Source organism: Geotrypetes seraphini, chromosome 3 (assembly GCF_902459505.1).
Source record: "Geotrypetes seraphini chromosome 3, aGeoSer1.1, whole genome shotgun sequence".
NCBI lineage: Eukaryota > Metazoa > Chordata > Amphibia > Gymnophiona > Dermophiidae > Geotrypetes > Geotrypetes seraphini.
Genome location: NC_047086.1, coordinates 345,874,997 through 345,898,308, shown reverse-complemented (window position 1 = coordinate 345,898,308; position 23,312 = coordinate 345,874,997). Strand labels below are relative to the sequence as shown.

The window sequence follows — 23,312 nt, the reverse complement described above, 5'->3', positions numbered from 1 at the left end:
AGGTATTCCTTGGAGTACCGTGACCCGGTGTCCAAAGTAATGTCGAGGTCATCCGCCATCTGCCGGAGGAAGGAAGAAAAAGACAATTGATCCGCCAGCACCGGTCTCCGAGAAGGACTAGACGAAGTCGAGGCCTCGGGGTCCAAAGAGACCTGGGAGCGACAGGGAGAATAAGAGGTGGATGGTTCCTCATACTCCGGCCCCTGCGGAGGGGACATGTCTGAGGAAGAGTACCCCATGCGTGGCTGCTTCTTCTGCGGCGAAACCTCCGAGTGCCTCGAGGAGTGTCGTGAGGAATGCCTGGACCGATGCCCCTCCCGGTGTCTGGAGGGGGATCTAGAATGACGATGCTTAGCATGGTCCCACGACGCCTCTAGCGAGCAGATGGGACTCGAGGCCATGGATCGAAGAGGCGGGAGATTCGACGCCTCTCGAGCCACAGCCCAGGCCTGGTATGGAGTGCGGAAGAACTCTTCCTGCGATTTGCGATGCCCAGGACTTCAAGTACCCAAAGAGGAATTCCAGGCCTCTTCGAACGGAGGCGTGATGGGCTCTAAAGGAGGCATATCACTGAAGGAGGCCCTCCTCGAGGGACCGGCCGCCATACGTCGCTCCTCCTCGCCAAGCAGCGAGGTTGACCGGCAAGGAGGAGGGGGCGGTCCGCCCCCCGGGACCGGAACCGGGAAGTCACCCTGAATGGTGGCAATCAATCTGGGCCCCATGGTTTGCATGAGCTCGACAAATTGAGCTTCCAAAAGGGACCGCAACGAAGCCGATATGGAGGGATCCGCACCGAAAGGGGGTTCTCCAGCAAGGTCTTCGCGCTCCTTCGTGGTTGAGTGCTTTTGCTTCGAAGCTTTCGGCACCTTGATAACCACGGGTGGAATTGTGGAAGACGGTACCTGAACCTGAGAGACGGAAGGCACCGGTGCTGAAGATGGGGTCGGAACCGGGACAAACGAAGCCGGTTTCAGGAGACCCGGAACAGCAGGAGCGGTGGTGGGCTTCGCATGGGAGGGTGAAGCACCAGTCGAAGTCGAAGTGGATGGTTCTTGAGCAGCTTCCATCTTGAACATCGACTCCCACAAAAAACAGCGACGCTTAAACGCCCGCACTGTGAGTGTGGAACAAGGCCGGCACGATTTTGGTAAATGTTCTGGACCAAGACACTGCAGGCAGCGTCGATGCGGGTCCGTCGGCGAAATCGCGCGCTGGCACTTGCTACACTTTTTAAAACCGGTGATTGGCCGGGACATAGGCCGAAAAAGCTTCGCCGCGAGATCGAAGGAGCGGGGCCTGCGCCATGCGGCCGACCCGGCGAAGTCGCCGGAAGAAATTTGTTGTTTTTTGAAAAAGAAAGAAAAGAAATAAAACACACGAGAAGAGTAAAAGAAACTCAAAACCGCGGCTATGGAAGGCAAAAGAACGGAAGTTCAATCAGCGCAGAATTGAAGAAAGACTTCTCAGCTCCGTGGAAAGAAAAGAACTGAGGAGACACGCCCGGACCATCGGGCGGGAAGGCACTGGCGCATGCGCGGTGCGGGCATCTCGAAACTTCTGAGTTTCTTCAAGCAAGACATGCTTGTGAGACGCCCGTATCGGGGCTCTGTCGGATGACATCACCCACTAGTGAGAATACCTGCCTGCTTGTCCTGGGATAATAGACCATTTTCCATCCCCCACAAAGACTCGGTAAATCTGGCAGCGTCATTAATAACAATCAAATTTTTGACCCAGTTACCTAAAATAATTGAGACTTTTAGGCATATTTTACACAAAAGCAAATTGCCTATTATGAAGTTATCTCTCTTGTACATTGGTACACATTTGTTTGCATACGCTTAAGCAATCAGGTTTGTACCACACTGGTACCCCGCCTTGAGTGAATCTCTTCATTAAGATGGTTTATAAATCTCAATAGATATATATGGTAGAGAGAAACACAATCAATAATATAGTACGGACCCCTATGATAGAATCACTGCAGCACCAACAGAAGTGGAGAAGGAGAGACCCAAGAATAAGTACCCCATATAATTCAGCACAACCAGTCGTGCAAATTGGGGCATAGCACAGTCATTGGTCTCTCAAAACACTTCACCAATTACATATGTTCAAAATAATGTGCTTTCAAAATTGCAGAATAATTTTCTTAAACATAGGGGTACAGCAGGACTAAATCCATCCAAACAAATTCAAGTTGATCTAGGGAGCAAAAACCATCAAAATCCACCAGCCAGTCTCAACAGTGGCCCTGTTTTACACAAAGCTATTTCAAAAGCCTTGGAACATGTCGTCCGCTGAACCACCGCAACATAACAAAAACCAAACAAGAAAAAAAGAAAATAGGAAAAATGTGTCCTGGAATCGGCTCACCAGCAAGTATTCCGAGGTCTCTTTTTCTCTACTTCTGTTGGTGTTGCAGTGATTCTATCATAGGGTCCATACTATATTATTGATTTTGTATGATTTTCTTGTTTAGATATAGTATATAGTTCTTTTGATTTTTTAGAGAGAAACATAAGCCATTAAAAAAAGGGGGTGGTCTAGATCCATGAAAGAAGCAGTTTGGTGACAGGAAGCCCAAGCCTTGCCTTCAAGAAACGAGGACGTGGCCGCCAAGTTGCAGGAGCAGCTGTTGGAATGTGGAGACTCCACTTCAGCTCTTGGCTGGGAGACAAAGCAAAAGATAGGGAGCTCAAGTCCCACCCTGTTAAAGTAGAAGAGCTGCTGGCTACAGCAGCAGAGGAAGAACCATAGGAAGCAGGTAAGAAGAAACTCATGGGTGGGCAGGATGGGGAAGAGAAGAAAGGGAAGAATGTGGGAGATTAACAGCACCCTTACCTCAGCACACCACTCATCACCCTACACATCCCTTATTCCCTAGATAAATGCCCAGCACCCCTTTCCCTGTCATCCCAAAATTCACTCACACCACATATTCCCACAAACATACAAATACAGTAGACTCTCAGTTATCTGGGACCCATAGGGATTGGTATATGCCATGTAACTGTAGTTTCTGGTTGCTTGAGAGTTAATCTAAAAATAGTTTTGTCTCCCTTCCCACCTCACTCTCTTCCTCTCCCTATCATTCCCCCACCTTCATGTGTAGGTCCAGTATCTATTCCTCCCTTCTGGTCTGGGTCACTTTCTCTAACCCCCCCACAATAAAGGAACCTGTGTCAAATGACAGACATTAGTGAAGTCCTAAAAGAAGGTAGTTTAAAAAGGTATTACCAGAACATGTTCCCAGTTCTGCATTAGGTAAATGTCTGCTTGATCAATGATCAGTATTTCAATAGAAGACAGGAAGTCAAAGTCCCTTTTCTTCTCTCCCTCTGCTCCAATAATTGTTCTCAAACCAAGGGGAGAGGCAATGATGATGTCCGAGGAGTAAAATGGTGAATATAATCTCATACTTTTCTGTAAAACAGCAAGCCCTGGTCAACAAAAACAGAACAGAGGTATAAGGTAATTCTATAAGGTAAATCATAGGTTTATATTTGCTTGTGTGCTGTGGCATGGTCTCAGATGACACTGAATTACTTCCTGTCCGTTGCAACCACAATGTGAAAAGAATCCAACACCAACCTCAGAACATTTTACCTTTTACTGCCATGTTCTGCTTCAGACTCAGACTTTATGGCGATACTCGAGAGGGTTCAGAGGAGAGCGACACGTCTGATAAAAGGGATGGAAAACCTTTCATACGCTGAGAGATTGGAAAAGCTGGGACTTTTTTCCCTGGAGAAGAGAAGACTTAGAGGAGATATGATAGAGACTTACAAGATCATGAAGGGCATAGAGAGAGTAGAGAGGGACAGATTCTTCACACTTTCAAAAAATAAAAGAACAAGAGGGCATTCGGAAAAGTTGAAAGGGGACAGATTCAGAACGAATGCTAGGAAGTTCTTCTTTACCCAGCGTGTGGTGGACACCTGGAATGCGCTTCCAGAGGGCGTGATAGGGCAGAGTACGGTACTGGGGTTCAAGAGGGAATTGGACAACTTTCTGCTGGAAAAGGGAATAGAGGGGTATAGATAGAGGATTACTGCACAGGTCCTGGACCTGTTGGGCCGCCGCGTGAGCGGACTGCTGGGCACGATGGACCTCATGGTCTGACCCAGTAGAGGCATTTCTTATGTTCTTATGTTCAGCTACGACTAGAATTTAGATGTACTGAAGAGGGTCGGTAAGACTGTATGGGTCTGCTCTAATCCGATTTTGGGCTGATTCAAAAAAAGCTAATCATGAACTAAAAAGTGCAAATGATTTACATGGAAGTTTGTCATAATCTTCAACTCTGCTGTCCGATTGATCGATATGAGAGCGACTCTCACACATGCGCAGAGCCAACAGGGGAAGCCTGAACAGCTGAGAGGCAGGGGAAGCCCCGAAAGCAACCTCCTACCAATCAGCTGTTTGCAGCAGGAAACCTTTTTTTTTTTAATGGGCACAGATGCTGTGTGTTACATATGCACAATATCTGCCCCATTTAAAAAAACAACTCCCCCCAAAAAAAACCCCCACCCCTCCCCACCGAACACTGCACCAGAAATCCTCCCCCCAGCAAAAATTGGCAGGAGGGATGCCCACTTCTTCCTGCCACCGGAGGTTCCCCGAATTCTCCCCCACTGTACCTTTCCAGGAAGTTGGAAGCAGGAGGGATGCTTTGCCACTACTCCTCTGAGGCCTGACTGTCCAAAATGGCATGCCTTCCCCTTCCTGGTGCATCATGTGATGCACGGGGAGGGCCTTAGGCTCCTCCCTCTGTATCCTGGGATGCAAGGGGCGAGGAGCCTAAGGCTCTGATTGATTCAGTCAAGCCAATCAGGGACTTAGACTCCTCCTCCTCCTTATATCCCGGGATACAGAGTGAGGAGCCTAAGGCCCTGATTGGCTCAGACACCTAAGGCCCCTCCTTTCAACAAATTTAGATTCTGCCACACAGTTTTTCTGATCTCACTGTGCCCATACTTTGTCCTTTTTGTTGCCCTGCCTATCTTCCTATTAAATGTTAGATCAAAAATCACTACAATCAAGTGGCTTGTAGTAAACAAAGAAATGAATCTTGTAGTACCTATCCTGAAGTGGTCATCAATGTTGCCTGCAAAGACAGCTTCATAATCTTCGGGTCTCTTCAGATTAGGTGGCTTGTCCTCTGGATCAAAGCCAAATTCCTCCTTAAATCTCTTCTTGTTGCTTACATCCATTTTTTTGCCTTCTAGTTCCAGAAGACTGATGAATATCTGAACAATCCGTAAGGCTGACTCACGGAAAGGCACCACAAACAGTATCTGTGAAGACAAAAGCAATGGGGAAACTTTTATCACATATAAAACACCTTTATATACAGTGAAATGAACCTAAAATTAAGGAACTTGATCTTTTAAGCTTTTCAGTTTTTATCTATATGTATATGTATGCAGAAGTTCTCGATTTACACCTGGGGGAATTCTATGCCTTTTTTTTTTTTTAAGGTACTTTGGCCAATCAAAGCATTAGGCCCCTCCCAGTGTATCTGGATGCACTGGGAAGGGGAAGGCCCGCCATTCTGAAGAGGAGGGTCTGCTGCCCTCCAGCCATTCTTCAACACTAAGGTACGGAGTTAGGGGGGGTTGTCATGGAACCCTGGTGGCAGGAGGAAGTGGGCATCCCTTCTATCATCCTTCACCCTTAAGATACAGGGGCGCAGGGGGTTGTTGGGGAACCCTCGCAGCAGGAGGGAGTAGGCATCCATCCAGCCCTGGCAGGGGGATCAAATGGTCCTGGGGGGATGGTGGGAGAGAGGGAGGAATGGGGGGTGGGTTCTGGTAGGGTCTAAGCTGTGAAGCCTTATTTTCCTGTCAGTGTCTGAGCCAATCAGTGCTCAGGTACTGACCAGAAAGTAAGCTCATACCCTGCCAGAAATTTATGCATGCATATGTAGTGCAGAGGGCCTCCCAGTCACTGATGCTGGTGTCGGTCATAAGGGTCACCCATATGTCGATTCGGAGAGGCATGCCCATCATAAAGTTCACCCCTTGGAGCCACCAATATAGGCTGTGCTTCGCCTTCACCATCCAGGGGAGCTGCATCTGAAGGTAGTGACGTTGCAGAAACAATCTGGATGAAAGGGAGTACTGGAGAGGATGCATATAAGTCCTCGCCTAGGGCGCCACTTCCATGTTGACTGCCATTGAGCCCAGCACCTGCAGATAATGCCAGGCCGTGGAGCTTGGCAGAGCCAAGATCTCTAAGATCTGCTTCCAGAGCTTCTGTTTGTATGGCTTGGGAAGAAAAACATAGGCCAGCGCTGTGTCAAAGCAGACCCCCAGATATTCCAAAAAATGGGTCAGCTGCAGCTGACTTTTGGGGAAGATGACTATCCAGCCCAGGTCCTTTAAGAGGCTCACCACTTGTTGAACCGCACGCTTGCTGTTGTCCAGAGAGGGGGCTCTGATCAGTTAACTGTCCAAGTAAGAATGCATATGGACACCTATCCTACACAGGTGGGCCACTACAACAACCATCACCTTAGTCAAGGTGCAGGGAGCCGTGGCCAAACCAAAAGGAAGTGCTACAAACTGGAAGGGTCACTGGAGAACATGAAATCTCATATCTCCTGTGAGCAGGAAAGATGGGGATTGTAAAGATATGCCTCCATCAAAACCAGAGAGGCAAGGAATTTTCCTGGAGCTACTGCCGCTATGACAGAGCAGATTTTAAATGACTCCCTGCAGGTCTCTTGCTTTTCAATGCTCTGTGTCTTTTATTGGCATTATGAAGTATAAAGCATATCTGCCTGAGCCTGATTCATCTTTGGGAAGTGGTTTATGGTGCAAATGGCTAAGAGATATTGCACTGTCGTTCTTACTCTAGCCTCCTTCTCTGACTGTCCAGCAAGAGAGTCGAGTGGGCTAGGAAAACTCGATCCTGTGCCCCTCCCTGATAATGTCCGGAGCCCAGCAGTCAGACAAAATCTGTTCCCATTTTCCCAGAATGCTGACAGCCCTGATATGAAGTGGTAGGGAATTCCATACTATAGGGGCTGTAATTGCAAATAAAGTGGCCCGACGCGTGCTGATAATTTTCAGGGATGGTGTGTAAAGAAGATGTTGAGATGAAGATCTTAAGACTCTTGAAGGTTCATGTGGAATAAGGAGCTTGTGGATAAAGGCCGATTCATTAGTATTTTGTGACTTGAAAGAAAGAATAGCTATTTTATATATAATTCGATGTGGAATTGGTAGCCAATGTGCACTTTTCAGCAGAGGAGCAACATGGTCAAATTTCTTCTTGTTAGTAATAATTTTGATGCCTGTATTTTGCATCAGTTTTAAACGGCAAATATCTTTTTGGCACATACCCTTATATAGTGCATTACAGTAGTCAAGTTCGGATATACCGTATTTTTCGCTCCATAAGACGCACCTTAGATTTAGAGGAAAACAAGAAAAAAAACATTCTGAACCAAATTCTCCCTGCCAGGCTCTGCATCCTCTCCCCCCTCCCTGCCAGGATCTGCACCCTGCCCCCCCCCTCCTCTGGTGGTCTAGTGGTAGGCCGGGGCAGGGCACAGAGCAGGCAGGCCTAGTGACAAGCAGGCTGGCCCAGTGGCTGGCAGGCAGGCCCCACACCCCCAGTACCTTAAATCATCCCCCCATGTACCTTAAATCATCCCCCCCATAACCCCAGTACCTTATATCATCCCCCATGTATCCCAGTACCTTTTTTTAATCATCCTCCCCCGGTACCTTTTTTAATTCCTCCCATCTTTCCCAGCCAGTGGCACACAGGCTAGAAGCGCCGCATTTTTTTTTTTTTTTTTAAACCACCGCTACAACTTTATTCCCACCCGCCAGCTGCTCGCCATCATACCTGGTGGTCTAGCGAATTTCCTGGCCAGAAGTGCAGAGATCAAGAGCAAGTCCTCCGCGTTCCTGCCTGGGCCTGCGCTGATCTCCGAATGACTACAGTCAGTTCTTGCGAATCCCGCAAAAGCTGACTGCAGCCATTCGGAGTTCGGCGCGGGCCCAGACAGGAGCGCGGAGGACTTGCTCTTTATCTCTTGGCTTCTGGCCGGGAAATTCGCTAGACCACCAGGTATGATGGCGAGCTGGCGGGTTTAAAGTTTAAGCAGTGGTGGGGTTTTTTTTTTAATATGTGGCAGCGGAGGGGGGGCTAAAAATATATGGCGGCAGATGGGGTTTAAAATATGCGGCGGCAGCAGGGGGGTTTAAAATATGCAGCAGCAGCATCAGCGGGCTTAAATTTGTATCTTCGCTTCATAAGACGCACTTACTTTCCATAAGTTAAATTGGCTTTCCATAAGAGGTTGACAAAATCAGAGAAGCCTTGCACCAGGGGACCTGAAACTCCTTGCACAACTCCTGACCAGGGAAGAGGAGATGCAAGCACCATGTACTTGCATTTCACCCCATCACTGCTTGGATCATCTGAGCAGGAACTCTTCCCCTTATACCAGATTTTCCAGGATTTCGGAGATTCCAAGGCCTTGGAGGACTCACTTGTGGCCGAGCCCAAAGCTCCTATCCCTTCCTCCTATGGCACATAGAACAGAAATCACAGTCCCACTCCTCATCCGGCAACTCTACGCAAAACACACAGGATCCGGGACTAGAAAGGCCTGGAGCATCTATGAGAGGCAGGCTATAGCAAAAACAAGTGGTTTTGAGGCATTAAAAAAAAAAAAAAGTTTAAAATAGATCGCTAAAAATCAAAGAGGCAGGGAAACCTAATCCTAACCTCAGAAACCCTTAAAAACAAAATTTACAGACACTCCCCTCCACCCCCGAGGGTCTTCATAGGGAATAACGGGAGTACTCATTGTGGCTTCTGGTGCCTGCTTTCCTGAATCAGCCTGTCTGCAGGGAAAGGATTTCTGCCTCAGAAATTGTCAAATCTTGAAGGAATTCTTTTGGCTGCCTATTGGACTAATCACAACCACAGACTCCTACCCCCGAGATTCCTCAAACAACAACAGGGGAAGAAACTATGCAGCTGTCTTCCTAAGACCCAGGTGGTTCTTACTGAGGGGCCACACAGCCTATGCTCAAGCCTCTGATGAAATCAACAGGTGAACCACTCCCAGGGGGATGAACCCCAAACTCCTGAAAGGACACAAAGCAGGCTGGTTCCACAGATAGTCGAAGAAATTGGCCTGGGAGCAGCAGTCCACCCATGTGGGACTATGTCCTTTCCCTAGTGAAGTACACCCAAGAAGGGGATGTCTGAGCGCCAAAGCCATGAAGAAATACAAAAATCCAACGGAAAAATACTTAAAAATAACAAAAAGAAGCATAGCAGATCAGAATACACCTTCTGAGTTCGCTTGCAAAAGGAAAAACTGAAGAAGGAGCTGTTCTCCACTACAGAAGCAGAAGAGTTCTAGTTCTTAAAGTGATAGCCTTCTGAAGTTTCACAGGAAGTGGGACTCAACGGCTAAAGTATGGACTCCTGTAAATCCGTAACAGAACTAGATGAAAGGATATAGTGTCACTGGATTAAAGTCTAATAAATTTTATGTCAATATTTTGACCAATTTGCCTTAAGAGATCCTTCCCATTTTGATCCAAAGGACATATTAACACAAATTGCACAAAGGTTTAATAAATGCTCTGGTTTACAAATCTAATGAAAAACAGAGAACAAGTCAGTGAAGTCCTCTTACCTTTGGTCTAGTTAGGCCTTGGTCCCTAAGATTGTCATCATCCACACCATGGTTTTGATCTCTTTTAGTGGCATTGTTGTGCAACACTTGGGCATTTGCCTTAAGAACATGATTCAATGCATGGAGGCAGTATGCATGCCGCACTTCTTCTCTCTGTTCCAAAGCTGTCCTCTCAGGATAGAACAAGTCTTTATATGAATTCATAATGCTGAATAGTTCCTTTTGTAGTGGAGTAAAGTGCATCTTGGTTTTTGGCAAGGATATGAAATGTTTGTTCACCTTTGGCCATGTGGATTCCAAAGGCTTACGAAGATGAAGCATTTTCAAATCGACTTCATTTTGTGGCTTAAAAGTCTTGGCTTTCTCTGCTGTAGAAGAAAAAACCACACTGCCTAGGACCTGCCACTTTAAAAAATAAAGCATACAAAAAAATGAGTTATTATTTTAGATTATTAATCCATCCATTAAAAAGAACACATTTATTACAATCCTCTCATTCCAATTATTTCTTTTATAAAACAAACTACTGAAAATCTCACTGCAACAAGGATTGAGATGGCTTGGGGAAATCCACTGCTTATTCCTAGGATAAGCAGCATAAAATCTGTTTTACTACCTGGGATCTAGCTAGGTACGTGGGACCTGGGTTGGCCATTGTTGGAAACAGAATTCTGGGCTTGATGTACCTTTGGTCTGTCCCAGTATAGCAATTCTTATGTTCTTATGGAGATGTTATTATGGGATCAGGTAATAGTAAATGTATTAGATGAGTTAGCTCCTATTAAGGAAAAATCCATAAGAATTAGTAGGACTAATTCCTGGTATACTGAAGAACTGAGGATAAAAAAACAAAAATGTAGACAGAAAGAATATGGCAGAAAAATAATTCAATTCAATCTAAATTAGCTTGGAAATCTGCAATTAAAACTTCCATCCTCCAGCAATCTATAATTTTTTAGTAAACGGGAATTATAGATTGCTGAAGGATAGAACTTTCTAGGAGTACAGATCCACCTATACCCAACTCACTCAATTCTATTGATGAGCACAGATGACTGGAAAATGTGTTTGCCAAGATTGTAAGAGAAAAAGAAACAAGAAAAAAATCCAACAAAAGCTGCAGTGAAGAGAACAAATGGAAAACCAAGAAGGAATTTCAGACAAAATGTACAAAGATGCAGGCTATGTTTATTATATCAAATTTAAATGCGGTTAATGTTACCACCCTTTAAACCAGTGTTTTTCAACCTTTTTTGGGCAAAGGCGCACTTGTTTCATGAAAAAAATCACGAGGCACACCACCATTAGAAAATGTTAAAAAATTTAACTCTGTGCCTATATTGACTATATATAAAGTAATTCTCTTGAATAGGAATCAAACAAACACAAAGAAAGTATTTTATAATTACTTTATTATGAAATATTAAGTAAACAGAATAGTGAAAAATTATAAAATACTTTATTCAGTGCGAAACCTGGGCCTGTTTGGCTGAACACAAAGCTGATATTCTGGCTGGAATCGAAGAAAGACACACACGTAGCTCTTCGTCAACAGCCGTTACCTTCACCGCCCTGTCACCGTCACCGCCATCCCTTTCACCGCCCCGTCACTGCCATCCCATTCACCGCCCCGTCACCGCTGCATCCATATAAGCCTTAGTACTGTAATATTTAGCTTATTCCTTTCTTATAAATCAAAGTTCCTGCTGCTGAACTAGAGAAAGAGATGTTCAGCTGGCAGGGCTTTGTTTATAAATTTTTATCAACACAACTAATATACTATTTTATCCTAAAGCAAAAAATAAATAAATAAATATAATTTTTTTTTCTACCTTTGTTGTCTGGTTTCTGCTTTCCACATCTTCTCATTCAATTCCTTCCATCCACTGTGTGTCTTCTCTCTACGTCTTCCATTTGCTGTTACTGTGCCTCTCCCTTCACCCCCCCCCCAATTGGTCTAGCACCCATCTTCTTCCCTCCGCTCCCCCATAATCTGGCATCTGTCTTCTTCCCACTCTGTCTTCCACATTTCCCTTCGGGGTCTGTTCCTCTCTACCCTCCTTCAATGTATGTCCTATTCCTTTCCACCACCACCCTTCCCTCCCTCCTTTACCATCTGTTCCTTTCTACTACCCTTCAGCTCCTCTCACGTGGCTTATCTATCTACCTTCCTCCCTCTTATTTTCATGGCACGTTACAATGTAATTTGTGCAAGCCACTGGAGCCTGCGAGCTCGGTCCCTGTCCCATCCCCACAAACCATCTCGCTTCTGTGCTCCTATTTTCTCCATTTCTAATATCTCCCCTATGTATCTGTCATTGCCCCCCCCCTGTGTCCATATACCATCCCCATGGCATGTCCCCTTTATGTCTCTGTCCCTATGCCCCATGCACATAATTTCCCCTCTTTCTGTTACCTTCCTGTGTCCAGATTTCCCCTATCTTCCTCTTCCATACCAGTGTGTCTCTTCTTTTCAACCCCATCTAGCTTTTTTCCCTCTTTCTTCCCCCCCCCCTGCTTCTAGCATCTGGCTCACCTGCCTGTCCTTCCCTTTCTTTCCTGCTGTGGGTTTTTCTTTCCGTCTTCATCCCCTTGGCCCAAAATCCTTTTCCCTTTCACTCCCTCCTTCCAATTTGAGCCAGGAACACGAGCGATCGCACGGTCCCCGCAGCCACCACTCGCCTGCCCAATCGATCCTACTGTTTAGCCAGCTCTCTCCCTTCGCCTCACCTTAGTTTGTAGGTTTTGTTTTTCGGCGACATGCACGCGCGGCTGCTCAGTGTTCAATCTTCTGCTCTGCTGCAACTTCCTGTTTCCGGTTGCGTCAGAGCAGAAGATCGAAACTGAACAGCAGCGGGGACCGGGGGAGTCTCATGGGAGCGCGTGCGGGACCCGGCCTGAGGCCTAATCGGTGTCTGCACCGTACGGCTCACCAGGCAACATCTCGCGGCACACTAGTGTGCCGCGGAACAGCGGTTGAAAAACACTGCTTTAAACAAACCTAGAGACCCAACACAGTCCATGTTTCGGTAAACACGCCTTCTTCAGGGGTCCATGGTTAGTAAGGTATAAAAATGAACCGCAATATGAATTGATAATAAACATAAACCTGTGTAATTCTAGAGGGCAAACGCACACTGACAAAACTTAGCCAACCTTGCAAAAAAAGCAAAAACCAAGAGTGTCCAATGTCTTGGTTTCTCTGCCTGGAGCAGCAGAAACTAAAATTGTGAATTGTACAATTGTTTGAGGACAGATTCCACAACTAATGAATGATGTTGAAGTTGCATTCTGTCAAAGCCTGGACACTTGAATTCTATACATTGTGTCTATCTTTTTAGGAGCTACCTGAACTTACAGGGGATTCTCCCAGTTCTTAAATAAAGTTTTTTTCATGACCCTATGCAAGAGACACCCATTTTAAACCCTTTCCTGTCAGTGTGTAAACCAATCCTTGTTCAATATTAATCAGTAGTAGTGACTGAAAAAATGATTCTTTGCAATACAGTAATTAAACAGCATGCAAATTACTGCAGTGTTAATGATCAAAAAACAGCACACACCGCTGTATTTTTTTATCAGACATTAGTCTTTTTTTTTTTTTCTTCATTCCTGTCATTGCATCAGCCAATCTCCATTCACAATACTGTGTGTAGACATACTGGATGCAAACCAATTTAATTACACATGGACACATTGATAGGAAAAGCACTGGTTAACAAGCTAAACCGTACCTTCATCTGAACTGCACTCTTAGGATTTGTTGTGATCATCTTAATTTCTTCTTCTTTAAGTTCTCTATTGATATGTTGGTTAAATGGATCTAAGTAAATAAAGCACCAGTCAGAGGTCATGTGGTACCAAAATATTCAGTTTGACTACCATATTATTTACTTCTTACTCTTTTTACAAGTTGTTTTCCAAGCATGATACATGAAAAGAGAGATTAGGTTCTTACCTCGGTAATCTTTCTTGTAAATGTGTCTAGTGATCCTGAATGCTAGAGTCTTATATCTGAACCAGCAAGTTACTTACAGAACACTATCAATCATGTTTTCCAATTCCACTTCCTTCCCAGGGAGCTGTTCCTGCCCCCTCAGTTTGTACAAAAGTAATCAAGTAGCCGCGTGGAACACAGATAATCCTCGTACAGCCATCCATTGCAAATCTGGCATGAATCCGAAGCATCCTAGTCTGAGAAGTCTATCCCACCTGATTTTGAACTAAATCAAGGTGTTTTGAGGCAAACAGAGGCTCTTATTTCCAATTTGGGAAATCTAAGATAGCCACCCTGGCAGCGATTTTAGTGCCAACAATGGCTCTGGGAAGCTACACTGAAAAATAAAAAAAAATAGTGATTTTATGATTTTAGAGGAGGACCCTAACTCTTAAACCCAGAAGTGAAGAAAATTTGATTTTAAAGACCCCCACACACACACAATTTGGTCTGCCAGGCTGTCAGCCTGTTACTCACTGTGCCATGCTATATGCTGGGAGCTGTAAGTATGGAAGCTGCTTACAGGGAGAACCTCTGCCTCATCAAGCCTGGAATCCAGACTGCTTGTGTTTTCTAACTGCCTCTTGGGCCCGACGTACTGACCGGAGAACTCAACCCCCACTGGATCCCACACATGCAAAATGGGGGGGAGGGGAAGAGGGCAGCAGTCAGCTTCAATCCTGGATAAAAACTCAAGCTCACTGAGGATAAACCTGGGGCGAGCTATGCTGCCAAGGTTTTAGTCCCTGAGCCCTTGAACTGTCCATGCAGGCTGTCCAAGAGTGTGCATTTCCAAGCAGTCTGCCCCTTCGAAGCAGACTCTCAACCTCAGAGTCTGTGCTCTCCCACAGCCAGACCTGTCCCACAAAGTGGATCCTTTGCAGCACCAAAAAGCCTTGCAAATAGCGAAAAAGATTGAATTTTAAATGAAAAGAAACACAAGTAAAAAAAGACAAGCTTCTACTGTCTCGCTTGTAGGAAGACAACTGAGGAGCTGAAGGACAGCACAGAGGGATGGGAGGAAAAGCAAAAGAATGCAAATTAAACTCTCTACAAGAGTTCTCGTGAGAAGAGGTTGACTACCCACAGGTTCAAAAATAGTGTGTATCATACTAGAAAATCATTTGGCATTGAAGATTTCATGTTCTCTTTTAGTACACTAACAAACTTAAGAGACTGTGACAGTTTGCATATGAACTTTTCTAGATACACCTACATAAGTACAGGGTAAAATTACTTCTCTGAGGGACAACCATTGAAAACCCCTACTCACCCTCTAAAGCATGCAGAGAGAAACTGCTTCCCTTCTCATTTGTACTGTGGTCTCCACTCTCAGTCTCCAGGAAGTTAGTTTCCAGGCTAAACTGGGATTCATGTTTCACATCAGTGAAATCCTCTGTTGCTTGACCACTAGATGTGCAGGCTTCATTATGAACATCCGTCATCATTTCTCCATCTACTATTATTTAAAAAATAATAATTTACAAGTAGGTTATTACACAAACTAATTATGGGTTATTTTGTTTTCTAGTTAATAACTGGCTCCAGGAGATCCCAAATAGATTCATTTTGTAAGAAGGATTTTATTCATTTTAAAACCAACTTGCTAAGAATACATTTTCAATTTTTCTAACTTCTCATGTTGCTGAGTTAGGGATTCTTGCTTATATGGAAGAAAATCAAACCTTACCTTCTTCAGAGTTCTCTTTGCTCCCTGCATCTCCATTACTCTGAACATCTTCATTGCTTATTATTGACTCCTCACTGTCATCTTTCTCAAGAGCAGATTCTTCACCTTCATCGTCCTCCTCATCTTCCTCAGACATAGTCTTTAATGTACCCAGAAGCTTGTGATACACAGAGACCTGTTCTGGTTCACTGTCCACATCACTAGCCACATCACTGGACTCATCTGAGGTATCAGGCTAAAAGAAGGCCAAGTAAAGGCATTAACCTCCTAATTCTATATTCTCCAAATTTCCGACTAGCACACAACTTTGCACTCACAAGTTATAGAACAGTGGTCTCCAACTCAAACCCTTTGCAGGGCCACATTTTGGATTTGTAGGTACTTGGAGGGCCTCGGGAAAAAAATAGTTAAAGTCTTATTAAACAAATGACAATTTTGCATGAGGTAAAACTCTTTATAGTTTATAAATCTTTCCTTTTGGCTAAGTCTTAATAATAATATTGTCATTTATAGCTAAAGAGACATATGATCAAGGAACTGTTTTCTTTTACTTCTGTGATTATGATAAACATACCGAGGGCCTCAAAATAGTACATGTGGCCCGCGGGCTGCGAGTTTGAGACCATTGTTATAGAACAAGCTAAATCAGAGTTAAAGTTACACATGCAACTTAACAGACAATTATTGGCTATAACTGGTCTTAATTGGTACTACTTGGTACCAATGAGCAGTTATGTGCATAACTGCCATTATAGAAATCGTGCTTAGTGCACATCATCCCAGTGCCTAAATTTTACCGACCTTTTGCCCTATATGGAGAATTTTGCAAGTCTACTTTTTTTTTATATGAATTTTGATCCCATAGTTAAAAACTAACAGTCCAGCAGAAGTAGTCTTGTCTTTTTCCTACTTACTTTCCCCCTCTTTTACAAAGGTGCGTTAGCCATTTTAGCGCGCGCTAAACACTAACGCGTCCATAGACTAACATGCACGTGTTAGCATTTAGTGCGTGGTTAGCGCGCACTAAAACCCTTAGCGCGCCTTTGTAAAAGGACCCCTCTGTCTCATATCCGATTCTAAAAACAAAAAAATTCAATATTCCAGAAAAAGATAATGGCAGCCATGAAACATATTTTTAAAAGTATTTAATTTTAATGTTTAACTCCAGCATTTTATTTAATATAATTTAGGCTCCCATTTATCAAGTCGTAGAAAAATAGAAACATGACAGCAGAAAAAGGCCAAATGGCCCATCTAGTCTGCCCATCCACCGTAACCATTATCTCTTTCTCTCTCCGAGAGATCCCACATGCCTATCCCAGGCCCTCTTGAATTCAGACAGAGTCTCTGCATCCACCACCTTTTCTGGGAGACTGTTCCATGCATCTACCACCCTTTCTGTAAAAAGTATTTCCTTAGATTACTCCGGAGCCCATCACCTCTTAACTTCATCCTATGCCCTCTCATTGCAGTTAACTTTCAAATGAAAGAGACTCAAGACATGCATATTTATATTATGTAGATATTTAAACAACTATCATACCTCCCCTCTCCCGCTTTTCCTCCAAAGTATACAGATTGAGATCTTTAAGTCTGTCCCCATACGCCTTATCACGAAAACCACACACCATTTTAGTAGCCTTCCTCTGGACCAACTCCATCCTTTTTATATCTTTTTGAAGGTATGGCCTCCAGAATTGTAAGCAATATTCTAAATGAGGTGCCACCAGTCTTATACAAAGGCATCAATACCTCCTTTTTCCTACAGGCCATACATCTCCCTTTACAACCTAGCATCCTTCTAGCTTTCGCCGTCATCTTTTTAACCTGTTTAACCTTAAGATCACCACATACAATCACATCCAAGTCCCGCTCTTCCGTCGTGCACATTAGTTCTTCACCCCTTAAACTATACCAAATGTATGCATTTCTTAGCATTAAATTTTAGCTGCCAAATTCCAGACCATTCTTCAAGCTTCGCTATGTCTTTCTTCATGTTATTCACACCATCCGGCGTGCCTACTCTATTGCAGATTTTGGTATCATCCACGTGTTGGAGTGTTTTATCACTGGCCGCTATAGTAAAAGTTCCGATGCTCACAGAATTCCTATGAGTATCGGAGCTTTTACTGCAGCGGCTGGCAATAAAAAAATTCTAATGCGGCATGATAAAAGTGGACTTTACTTATTTATGCTGCCTTTTACAAAGCCATGGTAGAGGTTTCTACCGCAGGCCGGCAAGGTAAATGTTCTGACGCTCATAGAATTCCTATGAGTGTTGGAATATTTATCTCACCGGCCACCACGGCTTTGTAAAAGGAGCCCTTATTTATTTTAAATTTTTATTCTGCACTGTCTACCAGTTTAGGTGGATTACAAATGAAACACTCTTAAATTACTAACTTATATAGTAGAATCTCAGTTATCTGGCACCCACAGGGATTGGTGGATACTGGATAACCTGTTTTTGGTTAATTGAGAGTGTGTTAGAAACCTTGTCTAACACACTCTCAATTCCCCCCTCCCTCCCACCCTGATGCACCAGTGATCCTGAGCCATAAAGCCCCCCTCCTTCAAGCCCCTTAGTGGCAGAAACAGGCAGAGGTCCTGAGCTGCAAACCCCCTCCCTCCTTTGCTTACCTGAAGCACAGGAGGAGGCAGCCTCAAAACAGGCTGCTCGTGGGCAGCCCTGGAAGGGTCTTTCTTCTGATGCATTGGAAATGATACGTCAGAGGAAAGGTCCTGCCAGGGCAGGCCACGAGCAACCTGTTTTGAGGCTGTTTCCTGCTGACCGCTGTGTTTCGGTAAGGAAGAGAAAACAAGAGGAGAGAAAGGGAGAGCGAGGGAGTTCTTGGCTCAGGACCACCGCCTGTTTCTGCCAATAAGGGGCTCGAGGGAGGGAGGAGGGCTTTGCGGCTTAGGACTGCTGCTGTGCTGGTGCATCAGGGTAGAAGGGAGGGGGTTTCATAGCTGTTTCGTGGCTTGGGGATTTGAAGGAGGAAGAAAGGAGGGCTTTGTGGCTCAGGCTGCCATGCTGGTGCTTCAGGGGAAGGTGGGCAGGTGGGTGGGAGGAAGGGGGGGTTTCATAGCTGCTTTGGGGCAGATTTGTGGCGCAGGACGCTGCCATGCTGGTGCTTCGGGTTGGGAGGGAGATGGGGTTTCCATATCAGGACTGCCACCATTTGTAGTTCTTCAGGGCTTGGGGGGGGGGGGGTTGCATCTCAGGACCACTGCCGCTGGTGCTTCAGGGGATTTCTTTTTTTTCCCCACCAGCGATTCTTTTGCCTGTTATGTAAGAGTCCCGGTTAGTGTAGTAATATAAATATATAAATTAATAAAAAAGAAAGGTAATTCAATATAACAAAATAAAGAAAACAACACTGTAGCTGAAAAGCATCATCATCTAAAGTCCACAATATGGAGATCACTGATGCAAATCAGAGAACAAAAAATGCAAACACACATTACACTGAGTGACAGATCAATTTTTAATAGATAAACTCCATGTCTCCTCAAACTATAAAAATGTATGCAACAGTAGTTGTAGAACAGCTTTATCCTGAGATGGATAAAGCCTGTAATGCTGTTCAATTCCTTGCAGCAATGCCTCACACTGCAAGCAAACTGGTAGATGACAAAGTTTACATGTTTAGCTATTAGTGAAAGCCTTGTTGCAAGGAGCTGGTCTACATTTCAATGATCGATTCGTGACAGCAAAGCAGTTGTCCTTTTCTAACAGTGGTAATAGGGTTCCCAATGAAATCATGCAAAATTTCTCCTTCAAGTATCTATTCAGAGCTTGGAGGTCTAGAATTGGATGGAGGTCTCCAGTCTTTTTTTTGGCATGATAAAATACTTGGAGTAGAATCCTTGGCCCTTCCCCTGCACAGGAACTTGTTCTATTGCATTGAGTTGGAGGAGGGCTGAGAGCTTCTGAAGTATATTTCATTGTTTGGAGTTGAAAAGAGTCTCGTTTGGGGGATGGTTCAGAGGTTTCTTTTGTAAGTGAAGGGCATAACTGTGACTGACAACTTGGAGGACCCATTTGTCTGATGTTACTAGAGTCCATATACTTCTTGGTTTCCAGGAAATCATTTACCAGATGCTGGTAAGATGAATATATTGATCACGAGACATCTTTTGTTTGAGGGATTTCATATAAAAAGTCATATAGCACAGTTACCTACTGTAACAAGTGTTATCCAGGGACAGCAGGCAGATATTCTTAACTGACAGGTGACAGCACAGACGGAGCCCCGGTACGGACAATTTTAGAGTGATTGAACTCTAAGAACTTAGAAAGTTCCAGTAGGCCGCACCGCACATGCGCGAGTGCCTACCCGCCCGACAGAGGCGCGCGGTTCCCCAGTTAAGATAAGCCAGCTAAGAAGCCAACCCGGGGAGGTGGGTGGGACGTAAGAATATATGCCTGCTGTCCCTGGATAACACCTGTTACAGTAAGTAACTGTGCTTTATCCCAGGACAAGCAGGCAGCATATTCTTAACTGATGGGTGACCTCCAAGCTAACAAAAAGAGGGATGGAGGGAAGGTTGGCCATTAGGAAAACAAATTTTGTAAAACAGATTGGCCGAAGTGTTCATCCCGTCTGGAGAATGCATCCAGACAGTAATGAGAGGTGAAAGTATGAACTGAGGACCAAGTAGCAGCTTTGCAGATTTCCTCAATAGGAGTTGATCTGAGGAAAGCCACAGATGCTGCCATAGCTCTAACCTTATGGGCCGTGACAGAACCTTCCAGTGTCAGTCCGGTCTGAGCATAACAGAACGAGATGCAAGCAGCAAGCCAATTGGATATCGTACGTTTAGAAACAGGATGACCTAACTTATTGGGGTCAAAAGATAGAAAAAGTTGGGGAGATGATCTGTGAGGCTTAGTGCGCTCTAAATAGTAAGCCAAAGCACGCTTACAGTCCAAAGTATGCAAAGCCTGTTCTCCTGGATGAGAATGAGGCTTCGGAAAGAATACAGGTAGGACAATGGACTGGTTAAGGTGAAAGTCAGAGACAACCTTTAGGGAGAAACTTTGGATGTGTACGTAGAACCACCTTGTCATGGTGAAAAACAGTGAAAGGTGGATCAGCCACTAGTGCATTTAACTCACTAACCCTCCTGGCAGAGGTGAAGGCAATAAGGAAGACCACTTTCCAAGTGAGGAATTTGAGATGAGCTGTGGCCAATGGTTCGAAAGGAGGCTTCATGAGAGAGGACAGAACCACTATAAGATCCCAGATAATCGGAGGGGGCTTAAGAGGTGGTTTCACATTGAAAAGGCCTCTCATGAATCTGGTAACCAGAATATGAACCATGAGAGGTTTTCCGTGAACTGGTTCATGAAAAGCAGTAATGGCACTGAGATGCACTCTGATGGATGTAGACTTGAGACCGGAGTCCGATAAAGAGAGCAAATAATCCAACAGTTGTTCTACTGGTAGCGAAGTGGTAGAGAATGACACGGTGACAAAATTCATCACCGTTCCCGTCCCCGCGGATAACCACGGGAAACCATCTTCATGTCATTCTTTAAGGAGAGAGGGAAGAATCAGAGTATGAATGGCCACAACCACTGACCCGCAAGCTTTGCTTTGAAGAATGCTGGTGTAGAAGGACTGAGGTTGAAATAGACACTAGAAAATGACATGGGATTATTTCCCGCGGTTATCCGCGGGGACGGTGATGAATTTTGTCACCGTGTCATTCTCTACGAAGTGGGATTATGATGATGAAGGAGACACCAGGAAGAAAAGCGAGTCCACTTTTGTTGGTAACATTGTAGAGTGGACAGTTTCCTGGAGGCATCCAGAATGGAACGAACAGGTTGAGAGAGAGATGCAGGGGTCAGCCCGAGAGAAACCAAGCTGTCAGGTGGAGAGATGGCAGGTTGGGATGAAGCAAAGATTGCTGATGCTGAGTAAGTAGATTAGAAAATACTGGTAGCAGTATGGGTTCCCTGGAACTGAGCTGAAGTAGAAGGGAGTACCAATGTTGCCGTGGCCACCGTGGGGCGATGAGAATCATGGTGGCCTTCTCCCTCTGAAGTTTGAACAATGTCCGCAACATGAGAGGAAGGGGAAGAAAGGCATAAAGAAACCGATCCGCCCAATTGAGGAGAAAAGCATCTGCTGCCAGACGATGAGGGGAGTAGAGTCTGGAACAAAAGAGGGGCAGTTGATGGTTGTGAGGAGCTGCAAAGAGGTCCACTTGAGGAGTGCCCCACTGAGCAAAGACGGACAGGAGTGACAGGGTCGAGGGTCCATTCGTGAGGTTGAAGAAGTCTGCTGAGGTTGTCTGCTAAGGAATTCTGTTCGCCCTGAATGTAAACATTACATTACATTAAGGACTTCTATTCCGCCTATACCTTGCAGTTCAAGGCAGATTACAAAAGAGCTAACTGGACATTTCCAGTGAAGTTACAACAGTATTGGTTGTTTGTTTGTTTTTTGGTTACAACAGTATTGGTTGTTTGGTTTTTTTTGGTTACAAGGGAGGAGAGGTAGCTAGATTAATTCCGGAAGAACTTGAATGGATATTAAATTGACTGTACGTTACTGTGTGATATAACAAATAGATTACAGTTAGAATACAAATAAGATTACATTACATTTCAGGGATCTGAATACTTGGTTGGTGTTTTGGGGAGGAAGAGATTATTTAAGTGGAGGTTTTGGGGAGAATTTATCTAGGAGGGGGAAGGGTTGGGTTAAGATATCTGGATACATTTTTTGAAAAGTAGAGTTTTGATTTCTTTTCGAAAAGTTTTGAAGTCGCCTGTTGCCGTCAACAGGTTGGAGATGGAGTGGTTAAGTTTTGCTGCTTGCGTCGCCAGAAGGTTATCAAACATCTTTTTGCGCCGAGTACCCTTGAGTGGAGGGAAGGCAAAAGGGTTCGGAGTTCTTCTTTGTCTTGAGGTGAGGATCTGGTTTAGGCAGTTGTTTAGATAGGGGGGGGCAGAGCCGTTTAATGCTTTGAATAATAGACAGTAGAATTTGAATTGAATTCGTGCTTGCATAGGTAGCCAGTGAGAGTCTAGGAAGGCAGCTGTAATATGATAATATTTTCTCAGGGAGTAGATCAGTCTGAGGGCAGTGTTTTGTATAGTCTGAAGTTGTTTTATCATGTTGGCAGGACAAGGTAGATAGAGGGAATTGCAATAGTCCAGTAGACCTAAGATTAGAAATTGGACAATTAGCCTGAATTGTGCTGGGTCGAAGAATTTTCTTATTTTGCGTAGATTTCTCATAATTAAAAAAGCTTTCTGGGATGTTTTATTGCATTGTGCAGCATCTGTCTATCATTACTCCTAGGAGTTTGAGTTCAGGCTCTATTGACTCCGAGAAATCAGAGTCAAAGGTTCAGCATGCCGAGATTTGCGTACCGACTTACCGGAGCGCATGGAGGCGGTACCGGGAGAAGTAATACGTTGCTTAGCGGGATCGGGAGACGGTGCCGATTCAGAGACCGTCTGCACCACATGATGTGAGGTTCTGGGTTCCGCTGATAAAACAGGCATGGAAGTGGAGGCAGTGTGAATCGGTGCCGAGAGGGTCGACGCCGACAACAGAGGTTGGGCAACCAACGGTACCGTATGCTCAGATCAGACCGGGACTGGAAGGTTCGGTGCCAGCAGAACAGGAAGAAGGTGTTGCAATTGCTCCTGAAGCTGGACCTGGAGGATAGCCGCAATGCGGTCACCCAAGGAAGGCACCGGTACCGCTTTCTTTTTCTTCGGTACCTGTGGTGCCGCTCAACGATCGGGAGATGAGGAGGCTGATGATGTAGCACTCACCTCAATAGGAGCGGAGCGCTTACGGGGGCACTTCGAGGCCGGCAGGACTGGGCTCACTACAGGATCGGCCAGAGGGCGCTCCAGGGAAGAGGAAGGCTTCTTAGCTTACCTGGGGGATGTGACACCGGAGGAAGTTTGGGCGGTG

At 44.9% G+C, this 23,312-nt stretch overlaps 1 protein-coding gene across 2 annotated transcripts in view; it reads right to left on the bottom strand.

Annotated features, from left to right (window-relative positions):
- Positions 1-23,312, bottom strand: part of UTP25 (UTP25 small subunit processor component) — a 54,049-nt gene that overhangs the window by 22,282 nt on the left and 8,455 nt on the right. Inside the window, exons 3-8 of one of the 2 annotated variants that reach the window (XM_033937057.1) lie at positions 15,364-15,598; positions 14,947-15,132; positions 13,411-13,499; positions 9,677-10,081; positions 5,084-5,300; positions 3,241-3,443 (exon numbers count right to left, since the gene is read on the bottom strand). In XM_033937057.1, the coding sequence (XP_033792948.1) occupies positions 3,241-3,443; positions 5,084-5,300; positions 9,677-10,081; positions 13,411-13,499; positions 14,947-15,132; positions 15,364-15,598 (1,335 nt within the window). The remainder of the gene's footprint in view (positions 1-3,240; positions 3,444-5,083; positions 5,301-9,676; positions 10,082-13,410; positions 13,500-14,946; positions 15,133-15,363; positions 15,599-23,312) is intronic. The other variant, XM_033937058.1, reaches the window with a different exon arrangement.